At 39.4% G+C, this 18,265-nt stretch overlaps 1 protein-coding gene across 9 annotated transcripts in view; it reads right to left on the reverse strand.

Moving 5' to 3' along the window:
- LOC143019690 (transmembrane protein 135-like) overlaps positions 1-17,222 on the reverse strand; it is a 45,876-nt gene extending 28,654 nt beyond the window's left edge. For 3 of the 9 annotated variants that reach the window (XM_076175649.1, XM_076175648.1, XM_076175641.1), the window contains exons 1-7: positions 16,710-16,836; positions 8,484-8,685; positions 8,201-8,331; positions 7,851-7,977; positions 7,576-7,730; positions 679-790; positions 477-557 (exon numbers count right to left, since the gene is read on the reverse strand). In XM_076175649.1, the coding sequence (XP_076031764.1) occupies positions 477-557; positions 679-790; positions 7,576-7,730; positions 7,851-7,977; positions 8,201-8,331; positions 8,484-8,624 (747 nt within the window). In that variant the 5' untranslated portion in view covers positions 8,625-8,685; positions 16,710-16,836. Of the gene's footprint in view, positions 1-476; positions 558-678; positions 791-7,575; positions 7,731-7,850; positions 7,978-8,200; positions 8,332-8,483; positions 8,686-8,829; positions 8,995-14,062; positions 14,130-16,353; positions 16,536-16,709; positions 16,837-17,012 lie in introns of those variants that run through there. The other 6 variants (XM_076175646.1, XM_076175647.1, XM_076175645.1 and 3 more) reach the window with 6 other exon arrangements.
- Between the last annotated feature and the right edge of the window lie 1,043 nt (positions 17,223-18,265).

An 18,265-nucleotide genomic window follows, 5' to 3' on the forward strand; every position in this document is an offset into this window, starting at 1 on the left:
AAAAAAGATTAATAAAAATCAAATAAATAAATAAATAAATAAATTAAATGAATAAAGAATAAAAAATAGAGGAGGAGGAGACTGGGAAATGGTTTACTGTCCATGTGGACAAATACAAAACTAAATCCTCAACAAAATGTGAGTAAGACAGTGGCATTAATATATATGACTGAAGATATATTTCCAACAATATAATTTCATACTTTATATGAATTGTACTGAATATGCTTGCATTGATGTGTGCATACTAATGAAACCAATCTTATGTTCATATATAAGGAATCCCTTCAATTATGTAACTATTTCTATTGTTTATTTTTCTTGTAAAATAAGTTTTCTTCCATCACTATGATCATAACACAACTTTTTTGTTACTTATAAATCCTTAATTCAGCCAGTATACAATGTTATAAAATTCTAAATCATCACCTATTGCTGTGGAGTAGAGTACAAGTTTGGTCTTGATTCTAACTTACCCACGATGTGTTGAGGAGACAACTCCCCCTGTGCGGACAAAGGGAATGTCTGGACCAGAGAACTGAAGTTAGGGCACTAATCTGATAAAGGCAGAAACTTGTGTGTCATTAGTTATCAGTATAAAATTTAATCTCACTGTAAAGGTACAATGGCATATCAACAGTCACATTTCAAAGATCACATTCATTAACTATCACTAACCCACGAATTTTGCCGAGTTTGCCGTGTTGTATCAACTTGGGGCTCCCGGCTCATCTGAGAAGCTGCAGTGTTGGCAACAACGGCCCCCGACTCACCCGGTCCAACAAACAACCTAGTGGCAATAGATGGTATCACCTACTATACCAACACTTATTAGGTTACTATACATACATACCAAAGGGTGGCAGCTGAATCAAAGCATACATCCACTACATATACACTAAAGCCAATTTAATGTGCCTCCAATCTCGGCACTCCATGGACAAAGGGTCAGCCCTGTCCCTAGCCACACTGCTTGGGTACGAGGCAATGCAGAGGAACACAGCACATTGACAGGGCAGGGCCCAACAACCAGAGCTAGTTTATTCCCCCACTGCTTCATTCAATGGTGACCTCCTGCCTCATCCACTCAAAATATTTTGTAGAGGAGATGAGAGGAGCATCCCTTCAGCACAAGTCACTTTTTCATCAATTACAATCTTCATCCATTCCTCTTTTGCACTCTCTACCCTGCTCCACAGATATTCCTTAAACATCCAAAGCCCTCTTCACCCCATCCACCTCAATCTTGGTCTTCTAAGACTAATAACATAAGCCCCTTCTGCTGCTCGTTATCAAAAATGGCAGCTGAGTAAAAGCAGCAATGACTGCAACAGCACTGTAGGAGAGAAGCCAAATGCAGAGTTTGGGATCCAATGTATTTAACATTTTGCCAAGCAGGGCTTCTTCAGATATAACAAGCAATTTACAAAAATTGTGTTTACACCTGTATCATGTTCATTTCTCCCCACAAGATTGGGTTATATATGGAGTCAGACGTTTGTCCACTATATTATTTCTGAAGAAGCCCTGCTGGGCGAAACGTTAAATACAATGGATCCCATACTCTCTGTATGACTTCTCTCCTACAAAAATGGCATCTGTTGGGGGGGAGGGGAACATACTGTATTATGCTCCCATATAGTCAACACTTCACATTATGTGATACATCTGCAGACCAGTCATACAGCCTCCTTTCATGACTGAAGACCAGAGAAGAATGCTCATCACTTAAAACTTCTCCCATCCTTCCTTTCTGCGACCTCTCCTTCACCATCTTTAAGACTCCACCACTTTGGCACAATATGGTTCCTTCAGAAATGAAGCTATAGTTACTGGCAATGTAATACATACCCAAGGGCTTTTTTCTCTCTTTACAAGGGAGGTAATAAAAAGATGTTTTGGAAAGAAATTAAAAGAGGAAGAGGAGGCGAATCAAGTAGAGAAGAAAAGGTAAAGGTGCAGATGGAGAGATGATAATAGAAGAGAAGGCAGTGAGAAGGTAGGGAGAGTATTTTAGGGAGTTGCTAAATGTGAAGGAGGATAGGGAGGGAAAGGTAGTTGCAGTGGGAAGCGCTAAGAAAATAAGAGTGATGAGTGAGGACAAATGAGGAGAAATAGGGAAAGATGAAGTGAAAGCAGCTGTTAAGATGATGAGAGCAGGTAAGGCACCTGGGTTGGATGGATGCCATGCACAATGTCTGAAGAAAGGAGTTACAGTTATGGTGGACTGGTTGGTGAGGTTATTTAATGTTTGTTTAAGAGAGGGTAGAATACCGGAGGACTGGAGGAGTGCCTGTATAGCTCCGCTTTACAAGGGAAAGGGGGACAAGTGTGAGTGTAGTAGTTTCAGAGGGATCAGCTTGTTGAGGGTAGTTGGGAAGGCTTATGGGAGGGTCTTGATTGAGAGGATTAGGAGAGGAACAGAGGGAGTAATTGGTGAGGAACAGTGTGGGTTTAGGATAGGTAGGGGTTGTGTAGATCAGATTTTTGTGGTAAGACATATACAGGTAATCCTCGTTTTACGCGGGTTCACATTACGCGATTTCACATTAAAGCGGTGTCCAAAACTAGGGGGTATTCCTCACATTACACAAATTCCTCAGAGTAACGCAAATCCCGGAAAGTTAAAATACGCGGGCTGCGATTTAGTTCCGTAAGGCAGCCGCTAGGTGACGCTAGCTGATTCCAGCCTCCGCATCCCCTCTCGCCACCAAGCTCATTGTTTACCAACGCTTCGTTGTGTCAGCATCTCTGTGTTCATCAAATCATCAGTGTTCTTGTTTACCATGGCTCCCAAGCGCCCAGCGACATTTCCAGCCTGTGATGGTAGGCAGAAGAAAGCAAGGAAGACATTGACATTGGAGCAAAAGCTGGAAGTTCTGGACAGGTTAGATAAAGGGCAGAGAAACAATGTGATTGTGGCGGCAATGGGCCTCAGCGAGTCTACGGTGAGGACCATTAAACAAAACTCCACCAAAGGAAGATTCGTGAAGCTGCCAAATCAGGAACGCCTCTACAAGCTAACAAAGTCATCATATTCTCGCCCTATGGAGATGGAAAGGGATGGAGAAGATGCTTGCAACTTGGATTGAGCATCCAAAATAAGACTCGTGTGCCGGTGAGCTTGGCGCTGATTAAGGTGCAGGCGCTGGCTATTTATGACAGCATTGAAGGGGACACGAAGCCTTTTTCTGCCAGCAACGGGTGGTTTAATAAATTTCAAAAAAGGCACAGTTTTCATAATTTGAAGTGGTTGGGGAAGCTTCTTCAGCTGATGCTCGAGCTGCAGCCGCCGAATTCCCAGAAGAGCTCAAGAAAATTATAGAAGACCGGGAATTATTCATCAAAGCAAGTGTTCAACATCGACGAAACCGGCCTCTATTGGAAGAAACTACCCAACCGCACCTACATCTTCAAAGAGGAAGCTTCTGCCCCCGGATTCAAGGCATCTAAGGACCGCTTAACGCTGCTGTTGGGGGCCAATGCAGAGGGCGACTACAAACTCAAGCCAGCACTTGTGTATCACTCACTCAGAATCCTCGAGCCCTCAAGGTAAGAGTTGTAAAACTAACCTTATTCCATGTTACCATTTTCTATGCAAAAGATTGTGCGAATGAATTTTTTTAGACCCGTATAAAATCTTACGTTTCTTTTTTTTTGGCCAGGGTTACGACAAGGCCTTTCTGCCAGTGTACTGGTACGCCAACTCGAAGGGCTGGATGACTGGGGCAGTGTTTGGCGATTATTTCAAGAATAAACTGCACAGGGAGCTGGAGGTGTACTGCAACAAAGAAAACATCCCCTTCAAGATCTTGTTGATTGTGGACAACGCGCCAAGTCACCCAGCATACCTGGCCGATATCAGCAACAACATCAAGATCGTGTTTTTACCGCCAAACACGACCTCGCTCATCCAGCCTTGTGACCAAGGGATAATCTCGACATTCAAGGCGTATTATCTACGTTCAACATTGGCGAACCTTGTGAAAGTGACGGAGCAACAAAACATCTCAGTCCGTGATTATTGGCGGCAGTTCACGGTAAAAGATGCTCTAACCTTCATCAAGGATTCGTGGAGTGAAGTGCCAACATCATGCTGCAATGGAGTCTGGAAAAAATTGTGTCCTCAATTCGTCCACGACTTCAAAGGATACAGCATAGACGACAATGTAGCCAAGGCCAACGTTAAAAGTCTGCGTCTAGCACAGCAAGTTGGCTTCGAGGATTTGGAAGAGGAGGACATCGACAACTTGCTTCAGTCTCACACACAAGAGCTCTCCAATGAAGATTTGTTTGACATCGAGAAAGAGAGAGTGAAAATGATGGAGGAGAAAGAGGAAGCAGCAGCAGCAGCAGCAGCATCACCAGGACCACAGCGAGCCCTCACAGCTGCCAACTTGTCTGAGTGTATGGACTCGGTTGATGCATGCAATGAGGGTCATAGAGGAGAATGATCCTAATGTCGAGAGGAGCAGCACCATCATACGACGTGTGATGGAGAACATGGCTTGCTATAATGCTATGTTAAAAGAAAAACAACAAAAGACAAAACAACAGCCGATCACAAACTTCTTCCGACAACGCACACCAAGTCAGCTAACCAGCGAATCGGAGGACAGGCACCGAATCGGAGATGGACGCTCCCCGATGACCCTGCCGCCCCTGCCTCACCACAAACATCACACACACACACACACCGAGTCCGATATAGCGCGCAGTGACACGTCAGGGGGTGAAGCCTAGTTAGGAATCTACAATAGTACACAGCGAGCGGTGAGTGTTGTGTTTGTTGTCAGTATGGAAACGTGTGAGAGCAACATCTCAGCTTGCGGGATGGTTTTCCTGACCCATGATTTTTTTCATTGTCCAAGGGTAATTTTATTTTCATAAAAGTAAAATAAAAATGAATGGTAGAAAAAAACTTGAAAGAAATTTATTCATCCTTGAATCGCAATAAGCTGCCGCTACAACAACAACAACAGCGTGCAGATCAGCAGAGGGACGCTACTTATCAAGGCGTAAAGGCCAATTAACCCGTGATCCCATATGTGGTGGTAAATCAACAACAACAAGGCAGGTCAGAGGTTATATGCTTTAGCTCGTGGCTCAGCTGCAGGAAGGATAATGATATTGGAAACACTTGTACCATCAAAGTAGTGATTTTAATTCCTCACATTACGCGAAATTCACATTATGCGCTGCCTTTTGGAACGCATCTAGCGCGTAAAGTGAGGACTACCTGTATGTAAGAAAGCTATAGGAAAAGGTAAGGATGTTTTTTGGGCTTTTATGTATCTGGAAAAGGCTTACAACAGGATAGACAGGAAGGCACTGTGGGAGGTACTGCAGATATATGGGATAGGAGGAAAGCTGTTAAGAGCAGTCAAGAATTTTTATGAGAGCAGTAGAGCTTGTGTTAGGATTACAAATGGAGAGAGTGAATGGTTTGAAGTAAAAGTGGGACTTCGTCAGGGATGTGTTATGTCACCCTGGCTATTCAATCTATACATGGATGGGGTGATGCGAGAGGTGAATGCAAGGGTAGTGGGTCAGAGGTTGGAGATGGTTAAAGAAAATGGAGAAAAGTGGGAAATAAATCAGTTGTTTTTTGCTGACGACACTGCGCTCGTAGCAGGATTAGAGGAGGGATTGAGGAAGTCAGTGACAGAGTTTGAGAAGGCGTGTGAAAGAAGGAAGTTGAAGATAAATGTGGGCAAAAGTAAGGTGATGAGATGTGCAAGGGGAGAGAGTGACAGTAGGCTGGAAGTGAGCATTAAGGATGAGAGACTGGAGGAAGTGGATAGTTTTAGATACTTGGGTACGAATGTGACAGGAAAGAGAGGAGTGATGGTGGAGGTAGAATGTAGATTGAGAGAAGTGAGTAGCCTTGGCGGATTAAAAAATGTAATGAGAAATAGACTACTGGGAATGGATGCTAAGAGGAGGTTATATGAAGGAGTGATTGTGCCAACAGCACTGAACGGGGGAGAAACATGGAACATAAAAGAGGAAGAAAGAAGGAGTTTGAATGTGTTTGAGATGAAATGTCTGAGAAGTATGATAGGGGTTACTAGGCTAGAGTGAGAAATGAGGAGGTGAGGAGGAGAACAGGGGTGGAAAGGGAGTTGGGAGATAGGGTTGATGAAAGAGTATTAGGATGGTTTGGACACATGGAAAGGATGAGTGAAGAAAGATTAATAAAAGAGGTGTGGAAGGCTGAAGTGGAAGGAGTGAATATGAGGGGGCATCCTAGGATGAGATGGATGGATGGGGTGAAAGAGGCATTACAAAAGAGAGGAATGTCTGTGGAGGAAGGATGGGAGAGGACAGAAGATAGGGGTAAATGGAGAAGGGTTGTGTATGGATGATGCTGTGATGCATGATGGGGGAGTGGGTGAGGGATGGGGGGTGAGAAAGCATGTATGAGAAAAAAATTGGTGCAGCCCAAAGGGATTTCTCCCCATCTTTTCCTTTTCTGCATGAGGGGATGGAGAGCGGGGTTGCTGAATTTATGAAGCGGCCTTGATGTGGATGTGCTGTGTCTTGCAACACTGCTTCTGACCCAGGGCAGTGAACAGGATGCAGGGATGACCCGTCATCCAGGAGGTGCCAAGGTAAGAGGGATGGAGAAGGATGGAGGGGAGTGGAATATATAGGGAATGGAATGGGTGGGAGTGGTTTCTATGCCTTTTTCTTTTTGGCTACCCCCCGTGTAAGGGGGAAAAAGCCTTTGGTATATGTATGTCTGTACAAGGGAGGTAGCCTAAGTCAAAGGCATAAATCCACTCCCACCCATTTCATCCAAATATACTCCATTCCCATTCACCACCCCTCCCTCCCTCTTTTCTTGGTCTGGACACATGGAAAGAATGAGTGAAAAAAAGATTAGTAAAAGAGGTGTGGTAGGCAGATGTGGAGGGAGTGAATGAGGGGGCAACCTAGGTGGATGAGGAGAAAGGGGCACTGGGAAAGAGGGGGCTGTCTGTTGAGGAAGGAAGAAGACAGAAGATAGGAGTTAGTGGAGAATGGTTGTGCATGGATGATACTATGAAGGAGAAGGGGATGGGGTGGTTAGGGAGTATGTGTGAGTGATATTCTGATGCAGCCCAAAGGGATTTCTTCCCATCTTCTCTTTTCCTGCATGAGGGGATGGAGGGGGGTTACTGATTAAATGAAGTGGCCTTGCTGTGGATCTGCTGTGTCTGGCTGCATTGCGTCTGACCCAGGGCAGTGGGCGAGATGCAGGGATGACCCATCATCCAGGAGGAGCCAAGAAATGAAGGAGGGAGGGAGAATGGGGTGGTGAATGGGAGTGGAGTATGTGGGGATGAAATGGGTGGGAGTGGATTTATGCCTTTGACTTTGGCTACCTCCCTTGTAAAGGGGTAAAAAGCCCTTGGTATGTATTTATAAAGATAGATCCACATTTCATAATTATTCTTGATTTCTATGATAATAAAAAAGAATCTTGATCTCCTCGCCAGAATTAATTTCTTCAGACACATGAAACAGTCTCTTTTTGGCTAGTACAAAATTAATAAAGTACACAGCTACATTTATGGGGTCAATATTTACTGGAGAATGGAATTGAGGCTTGGGCTAAGAGGATTTGTAGAGCGGAATGAATATCCTAAAACAGCCATGGCTGCCATGAAGATGTACACTTCTCCCCTGGGAACCGATCTCACAATGCCTCTGGATAAGAGTGAATTCCACACACATTCTGAAGCCTGTAAATGAAAAGGGAATATTTACACTATATTTACAAATCAAAGTTTTAAAGAGCAATGTCATTGTTTTGTCACTGGGTGTAAAAGTTTCCTTCATAACGACAATAAGTTTATAAATACCACATTTGTGACATATATGGCAAGAAGGGATCTCCTCTCCGGTCTTTCAATCATAACAGCTGTCAAACTTGCAAAGAAAGCTGGGAGAAACGAGGCAGTGATAACATTGACATGCTGCAAGATGTTCCTGCAAAAAAAAAAAAAAAAAAAAAAAAAAGAGAATGCTCCACTTAATATGGACATTTCCACTATAATCATGTAACACAATATATCTAATAGTGGCATAGAAAAAGGGAACTACATTCACTGGGTCTTGTCTCCTAGTCTCCAATTACCAAGCTATGTTTTCAGTTTTTAAATTTCTGTATGGTTCCAGATTAAGCTATATCATCATTCTGAGTATTACTCACCGTATTACACAAAAGAAACCTATATAAAGAAATCCATTTGTTGTTAGAAAACAAGCAGAACGAAGAAAATCAGAGAGTAGTTTTTTGCCATACTCGGGAGATATGCGCTTGCCTCGTATCAAGGCTGAAACCTTGAAAACAACAATTAGATTAGTATACGGCACAAGTTCAAAAAGATGTCAAAAGAAGACATGATAGCAAGCTCAACGTATTCTTAAAACTGTTTCACATACCAGTATTATAATACCAATATTATCCATGTGTCATCCTATACATCACTCACCAAGTAAACAACTCCATATATCTTACAGCTTTCTATAAATGTCAACAGGCTGATTTCAAAACAGGCATGGTAACAATTTGGATGCCAGGTGTGGCCAAGTTCATAGCACGAGTATGTTAACAATTTACTCAGTGATCCCATTTCATAAACTGTTCTTATTCATTCTCCAAGCCGCCTACACTTTTCTGTACTGTCATAGGTCCTGTTGAGAAAAGAAACTGTTACTTTTTTCACAAAAACTTTAAAAGAACATTATACATGTTACCTCGGTTATGTACTATATATATATATATATATATATATATATAAACATCCTCTTTTTTATGTGTAGTGGAGTATGGCATACCTACTCACAAGTGGAGTAATAAGACTAGTACATTTGGAAGACTATCTATCTACCTATATACCAATAGACTTTCCCCCTTACTTCTGGACTCACTGAGTTGTATTCTGACTGAGAAGATATACTTTCTACCCCTGTCATAGGCCTTATCTGAGTAAACAACTAACGTGATAAGATACTGTTCTAATCTTTACTATGACAGCACCTAGAGTGACTTCACTTGAACTATGACAATTTTTCCACAAATGTATAAAGAAGAATTAATATAAATTAATAAGAATATAAATAATATTATAACACAAATAGGAAAATAAATATACAATGAATATATATTAATGGGATATTTCTGATAAGCTGCACAAGTTAAATAATGTGATTACCATACAGCACTGTATCTTTCAACACCTTTAGATTTCATGATGCATCACCAGTAACTTGATAATATTATCTTATAATAAAGTAAACAAACTCTGAAATGTTCTCAGAAGTTGACTGTCAAATGATGCACTCACCAGTAGTTCTATGCTTCTATGGGTTTAACCATGGGTAATTGCATGTAGTGATCCTCTAAACTGGATGTCTGAGAGAATTATCTCTCCACCGCTCATCTTCAAATTCCATAAACACCCACAACTCCATGGAGTTAGTATTCAGTCATAAAAACAGACCGAAGATATTTCCTTCATTCAACTTTGACAACTTTTCCCTCCACTTTCTCATAAAATGACAACTGGCAATTGTTCCCATCTTCCTTCTCCTCTGCCTCCATTTACCAGTCCATATTAAAAATCACAACTGTATCAACACAGAATAGGCCTGGTCACAGAATCTAACTGCTCTAGATGCAACCACCACAAAAAAGACTCAGTGCTTCATCCTATGCAACAATGACCCATCCTAACAATTCCTAAACAATAACACAATATCTCTTTCCTGAATGACTTGGGCCCACCTGGTGGCTGTAGGCAGTTACCTGGAAACCATGAGTCTACTGCAAGAAACCTGGGGCAGCATAAAGATTGACTGATTAATTACCTAAAGTTAATATAGGTTAGTCTATCCACAACTTATTTTTACCATACAAGTGGAGAATTATTTGTGTTAAAATTTTAGATAATGTGATGTGTTGGCATTCTTGGTGAGATGCACACAGTAGTAGCCTACTATCCAAATAAAAAATGTGAAGAGCAATGTACAAGATGAGCTTTGAGAATTATAAACCATCAGTATAAAATTATATAATTAGCCAATGACAGACTAAGTAAAACCTTTCCACTACCCAAAATGTTCAAATTTATTTTGTGTATTCCATTAAGAATAACAGTTTTATATATTCTGACCATTGCCAACTTGTTTTCTTTACCAATCTCCTAGAGAGGAACCTTCTCATTACAAAGGCTTGGGTTTCATATGTCAATCAACCTGCAGCCTTGAATCTTACTACAAGAGGCCCATAACCCCAAGATATCTGCCTCAGACATTCAGGTAGTTTCATAGGTCACTCATAGAAGACTTTACATTGCTGTCTATCTCTTGAGACTGAATTTATACAATGATGCAGGAATCAACCATTATTCACTCTTTCTTTTTACTGGAAACTACAGAACTCTTGCTTCCACCAACCTTTCTATTTATCTTCTCTGACTCTTTCAAAACTGGAGTATCAGGATAATTTTCTTTTGAGGTCAAGAAACATATAATTGGAATACTTTCTTTTCTGTCCTTCCTACAACACTGTTTTGAGAATGTTTTTAGATTGTTCTGACCTTTGAGAATAATCAGTAAAATATAACAAATATACCACATATGTAATTATGTTTTCCTTTGTATAGCCTAACAGTCAATTTGAACTGATCAGGCTATCAGTGAGAACATTGTTGTGAACTAAGGTCCATTTCTTTCTCGACGCAAATCATCATCTTCCTCATGATGAACACTGGAAAGTGATCACCAGTTCTACACATTTTCTAGTATCCTTGAGCCAAAAAGGTTGTTAAGTCATCCATATAAATTTTGAAAAATATTAGAATATCTCAAATGTTTTTTAGTGTTTTGTATGTCATGGTACAGCTACAACTAAAGAAAGACATCATAAAGCAAACAGTGAAATGAGGAAACTTGGGGAGATATACTAGATCCTTTCATGAGAAAACAAGAAACAAGTACGGAGTGCAATAAAAGAAATCTCTATCTATATATCAAGGGCTTCTTTCCCCCCTAATAAGGGAGGTAGCCTGTCAAAGTAAACTCAAGACTAATAGATATAATAGCTGAGAGGGATGGATGGGCAGACTGTGCCTATCTAGACCTACAAAAGGCATTTGACAAAGTACCACACAAGAAATTAATAAGAAAATTAGAATCAATACGTGGCATTGCAGGTAAATTATTACAATGGATAGAGGATTTCCTGACTGGGAGAAAAATGAGAGTAGTAATTGGAGACAATTACTCGAAATGGGAAGAAATGACAAGTGGTGTTCCACAAGGGTCAGTGCTGGCTCCAATCATGTTTGCCATATACATAAACGTCATGGATGAAATAGTTGAATGTTATATGAATTTCTTCGAAGATGACACAAAAATATTAAAGAAAGTAAGAACAGAAGAGGACTGTGATTCATTACAATCAGACCTGGACAAAATCTGGAAATAGACTCAAAAGTGGGAAGTGAACTTCAATATCAAGAAGTATAGCATAATGGAGTTTGGAAAAACCAAAAACAGAATTTCAAAAAATTACAAAATTGGCAAAGAAGAAATCAAAAAAGTGCACTTGGAAAGGGACCTTGGAGTATTAATCAGCAAAGACATGACACCAGATAAACATATAAACAAAATAGTCGGTGAAACCTACAACCTATTAAGGTCAATGAAAGTGGCATTTGACTACTTGGATGAAGAAATGATTAAAAGAATATTAGTTACATTGATTAGACCAAAGCTGGAATATGCAGCGACACTATGAACACCCAGTACTAAAATGAATATAAAGAAACTAGAAAGAATACAGAGAGCAACAACAAAGTTGGCACCAGCTTTTTCCAATTTAACATACGAACAAAGATTATTGAAATTGGAACTACCAACACTAGAGCAGAGAAGAGAAAGAGGTGATTTAATGACTATATTTAGAATCACGAGAAGAATGGAAATCCTTGACAGGAATGATTTACTAAAAAATGACAATGGAAAAACAAGGTCATGAAAAGAAACTAAAAAAGGATAACTATAGAAGAGATCGGAAAAAGAATAGCTTCCCACACAGAGTGCTGGATATATGGAATAACTTAGATCTCAAACAGTGTGTACAAATATTATTCAAGATTTTAAGAAAAAACTTGATGCTGAAAGATACAAAGACAGGTCACTACGAGCATAGCTCCCTTCCCATGTAATACAACTAGGTAAATACAACTAAGTAAATGCACACTAACACTCCACTCCCATCCACCACCCTTTCCTACTTCTCATCTTAGCTCCTTGTGGATGATGGGCCATCCCCATCTCCTGCCTACTGCCTGGGTCAGAAACAATGCAGCAAGACACAGTACATCCACAGTAGGGCTGCTTCACTTAAATGACAACCCTCCCTCCTTGTCCACTCATGTGGAAAATAGAGAAGGCGGGGAGAAATCCTTGCACTGTGTCAAAATACCTTCCATACACAATCATTAGCCACTCGCCCCAATCCCCTGCCTTCTTCCTTCCCTACTCAACAGATACTCCCCTCTTGATCACAGCCCCTTTTACCCCACCCATCCATGTCATGCTCAATCCCTAAAGTTCACTTCCTCCACCTGTTTTCCACACTCTTTTTGCTAATCTTTCTTTACTCCTTCTTTCCATGTGCCCAATCATCTCAATAATCTTTCATCAGCCTTATCTACCAGTTTCCTTTGTACCCCCTTTCCTCCTCATTTTTCACTCTATCCTACCATACTTCTCAGACATTTTATCTAAAATGAAAAGGGCATTTGACTACTTGGATGAGGAAATTATTAAAAAAATATTAATTACACTAATAAGACCAAAACTGGAGTACACAGCAACACTATGGGCACCCAGTACTGAAAAGAATATAAGGAAACTAGAAAGAATACAAAGAGCAACGACAAAGTTGGCACCAACTCTCTCCAAATTAACATACGAACAAAGATTGTCCAAATTGGAATTACCAACTCTGGAACAAAGAAGAGAAAGAGGAGATCTGCTGACTATTTATAGAATCATGAAAGGAATGGAAATCCTAGATAGGAATGATTTACTAAAATGGGACAATGGAAAAACAAGAGGACACGAAAAGAATCTCAAAAAGGATAACTATAGAAGAGATCTGAAAAAAAATAGCTTCCCACATAGAGTACTGGATACCTGGAATAATTTTGATAAAGAAACAATGTGTGCAAACACTATTCAAGATTTTAAGAAAAAACTTAGTGCTGAAAGATACAAAGACAGGTCACCATGAGCATAGCTCCCTTCCTGTATAATACAACTAGGTAAATACATATAAACTTCTCCTTTAAATTCAAAGTCTGCCCTGTACAGTGTCATAGGCATAATCACCTCTTCACATAATCTTCCCTTTGATTTCATTTCCAGATGTCTATTTCTCATAAAAGAAATGAAAATGCACAAATGAATCCTCCACCCACTCATGAAGCAGATGGAGTAACACACAAGAAATTACCACCACTAAAATAATGATACCATATTAACATGAATTTCTCTATGACCTGCAACACCCGATAACAGGAAAATAAACTGAGACACAGAAGCTACTCTACCCTTCTCCAATAGACTCAGAAAATGCCATCAAGAGACTGAAGATATATCAGGAAAATAAAGCGAGACACAGAAGCTACTCAACCTTTCCCCAGCAGACTCAGAAAATGCCATAAAAAAACTGAAGAATTCCCATGCAGAAGGCCTAAATAAGATACTAAATACCTACACGCACACCTGGGCCCTATAGAAATGAAATCTCTAACAAATATCTCCAACCATTACTAGACAAACAATAGCATCCCAACAATCTGGAAAAGAAGAGAATAATATGCACACAATTCTATGCAAGGGCCTTCCAACCCACCCACCAAACACAACATAAAAACAACCCCTGAAATATCCTACTCAAACACCAACAACCTGTCCCAAATACTTCCAATTGCCCCAGATAAAACCACCACAAAGAAGATGCATAGCACCTTATATTACACTGCCCTATGCTCACCCTTCCAGACAGCAACATAAAATCCTTTTAGTGATTGATTTATGGGCTGAATTGATGGCTATGTCCAGTTCTATGAAAGGGTGATGCAGGTCTCCTGCAAGAGAAAACCAATGTAATAGAATGACTGATTGGTATTTTGTTTCCCCAGGAATCAACCCAACCCAAGGTATGCAATAGCTGCACTGGCATACCTATTTTCAGGACACCATCCCTTATCAACATATTCAAATTGCCCCCAAATGCAACCAACACTGAAGACACACTGCCCTATATTTACCCCTACCAGGCTACATTACACATTTGTACAAGCTCTTAGAATAGTCTAGGAGCTGATATAGTACTAGCTAGAACTGCATATGAAAACAAGGTATGATAATTGTAAAATAAAGGATTGAAAGATGTGAGAAATTTCAGTTTCCAAAATATATACACAAGTTCCTAGTACAGCCAAGGAAATGAAATAGTACAAGTTGGAACCATACATGAATTCAAAATGGCACTTCTCTATGAGCATAGCTCCCTAACTATGAATCACAAAATGGTAAATATAAAATCTCTTAACTGAGTGCTCTCTGGAATAAAAGTATAGCCATTGCCGATTTTCATGATGTCACTGGTCTCCTCCTATATATAACTGGGGCAATAGATTAATGACTTTGTAACCTTTTTTAATTGCTCCTAAAATTATCATTCATATCTACATAAAATGAAAGTGAAATACACAATGTATGGTTATTTCATGTCTTAATTTCTTCTCAAAATTGTGAATGATGCTAAAACAATATCAGACCCATAATAAGTATATAAATAAGTTCTCTAATTCAATAGCATACATCAGGAAAAAGTTACCTAGCTCTTCTATTTTCCATTCCCATGAAATTACAAGTATTAAGACCTGTGCAAGAAATGAAAAGGGTATTTTTTAGAAGTGCACTCCTATGCAATATAGCATTAGAAAATTAAATATTGATTTTGTTAATTATAATACATCAACATAATATATGTTTTTCTTTGCAGAAATCAATAACAGAAAATGTTGCTAAAATATATACGTAAACAAACAAAGTCATGTTGACTCCTTTAGACGCCATCTAGGATTACAGGTACTGCTTTACTAAGTGCAGGTTAGGTGTTGCAAGATGACTGAAGGGAATATTAGGTAGGTAGGTAGGTAGGTTAGGTTAGAATAGATGAATTTATCCTACTTTAATTTCTTCAACCTCTGTATCTACAAAAACAAAAATGGCATCTCAAGCAGTCAAAGTAGCTTTTTTTTTAGTATCACTTTGAACAACTTTTTCTGTTATTGATTTCCTCCAAGAAAAACATATATTACATTGATGTATTAAAATCTACAAAATTACTATTAAATTTTCTACAACTATATAGTATATTGCATGGGTGACTTCTAAAAATTTACCATGAAAAGTACCTCTAAGCGTTGGTCTTATAAAATAGATGTCAGATATCCACCTGGCCACCGGTGCTGCACCTTCAAAATCCATCAAGAGCCACATCTCCCTCTAGCCTCTTCACTCCGGGGCACATCGCACGTCTGTCAGCATTAGCTGCCCGACGTGCGATGTTGCGTCATAATAATCGCATTATAAAAAATAAAGTCAGTGCTCAATTGTTCGTTCTCTTTCACCCGTGAATTTTGATAACCATAGAAAATATGATGAAGCCAGTTTAGAGAAAATGGAGGTTACGTAGGTACAACTACAATAAATATAATCAAGACGCCGACGTCGGCATCATCGTGTACCCACTTGCTCCTCATGACGCCTACGTAGGCGTCACCGTATGGAAGTGGCTAGAGAAGAACCCCAAAGTGGCTAACATTCAGTCTTCAGATCAGACCTAATATCTCACTACCAATTTTGTATTTCTTCCATCTCTTCCTCCGCAATGAGGGCTGCATGAACAGCAGTCTGTGGCCTCGAACATCAAGTATCAACTACTACATCAGAAAAACTGACATCTAACAACTGCACTCCTAATACTATATGTCAGTGATGTGCACTATTTTACACTAATTCAATACAAACAGAAATCAGGGGTTTCTTCCAGGAGACCTATGGCCACTACGGGAAGGCCAAAAGTCTGTTGACCACCACTGAGGCAGTGGCTATCCTGGCAGCAAAACTTGAAACAATTGTTTTCATTATTATAATAATAATGACTTGCCATGTAACAAAATTAAACAAGTTAGACTAAATATGGATGAATTCACTTTCTTAAACATTTACCTAGTTAATTCCCCTGAAGTAATAATAAAATGACAGACTTACGTAAGATCATTATCATCATCATAAGATGCATAGGTAAGTGAAATTATTTTGCAAATTCTTCCTCAGTAATTCAAGTTAGCACTTCTTACGATACAATATGAAGTGAAACAAATATTTCGATTACTAAATACAGCTTGTAGCACCTTACAATAAAATTATACGAATGATTACTTAATGACATTACACTTTTGCTCGTGCTTATACATCCCAACAGAGAAGTATACTTTACACGAATATTTTGTGACATCTGATAACATGTACCTACTATATTTGTGAATAATACTGGGAACGGTTCAATACTTGCAATAACGATCCGAAGCCTAATATTAAGAACTTAAAGTCCAGTACTACATTACCATCAAGAAAGTCTTGACTATTAGTTGTCGATGTACGATTGTAAACATTGTGTCCTTTTCCTTTAGCACGACTTTATTATTATGCTATGATTAATTCGTTCATTAGTATGTGAAGTTTTAAACGACGTATATAAATACTAATTTATATAAAATTCACGTTATTGTAAAAACATCAATATTTTTTCATAAACATATAGAATGCATATATTTAAGTATTATTATGTTACATTTTTGTTCACTACTTTTTCTGGTGTGAAACCTGTTTTACAGTCAAATAGTCACTGTATATTTTATATAACTCACCATAATATACACAAACTTGATATGTGCGTGTTTGAATATTAGAGAGAGGTGGGGGGAGACAGAAATAGAGGGACGGAGAGATTATATTATGCTGACGACAATCAGTGTTTCTGGCCTTCCGGAACAATATTATACTGATGTGAATTCTTGTGTTGAGGTGATCAATGAAATTTAGGTAGGGTAGAGAGCGCGGTTGTGGCACAAATGCAATTAAAAGTGAAGAGATTGGTTGTATGTTTGTGGGAACGAAGATGGATGTGTTGGCGTTAACTGAAACTAAGTTGAGAAGGAGGATAGATTTTGAGTTTGGGAGTGTGGTGGGAAGTGTCGGGAGTAATGAGTAAGTGAGAGAGGGAAGAAAAAGGTTCTGCTGTTAAGTGGTGACACAGAAAAGTGCGTGGTGGAGTGGAGGGAAGTGTCTTCAAGGTTAATCTGGGTGATTTCATGTAGGCAACATAACATTACTTTATTGTTCACCAATACAGAAAAAACAGATCAGCACAATCATAGAATGCTATCGGATTAAACAGTTTATTATAATTCTTACAATTTTAGAGCAGTATATGAGTTGAATAGGGAAAATGTATATTGCATAATATCAAGAGATTCAGTGAGATTTCAAACCCTTTTAGGAGATCACACAATGTGTGTTTTCCAGACCCGTGCAGAGGTGGGGGTGGGGTGCTGGGGGTATCTGAGCACCTGCCCCTTTCCCCTGTGCCCCAAAAGTGCCCTTCACAAAAATATATAAAAATGAATAAAAAATTATTTCTCACAGGTTTTTTCCATTTTTTTTTTTTTACCATTCAGAAATCATAATGTGGAAAATGGTGTTGCACCCTACCGGATAGTTGCCAAATACGAATAATACAAAAGAGTGAAGTGTCTAAGTTCCAGTCCAAAGCACCTGCTCCCTGCAATGTTTGTGCACGTTACTGGTGCTTTCGTATAACGCAACATGACGCTGCAACGAGTTGCGTGGTTCTCTTTAATTGACATTTCCCTTTATTTCTTTCCTTCTTTCTTATTTTTGTGGTGAGTGGTATTTCATTGGAAGGGTGGATATTTCCCGTCCTTCCTCGAGTGTCACATCCCTTGGTTCTTGCTCTGACATTTCGAGCGTCCTACGTAACTAACCTTTCTAAAGGTTCTGTAAGCTGCCTTACATGGCGTTAAGACAACGTTACCTATCGATATTTTTTTAAGACTAAAAATGTCTACTAAATGGGCACTGTTTTCTATTTATTCTTATT

This window comes from Oratosquilla oratoria, chromosome 37, assembly GCF_046742065.1.
Source record: "Oratosquilla oratoria isolate Oo_2021 chromosome 37, ASM4674206v1, whole genome shotgun sequence".
Lineage (NCBI taxonomy): Eukaryota > Metazoa > Arthropoda > Malacostraca > Stomatopoda > Squillidae > Oratosquilla > Oratosquilla oratoria.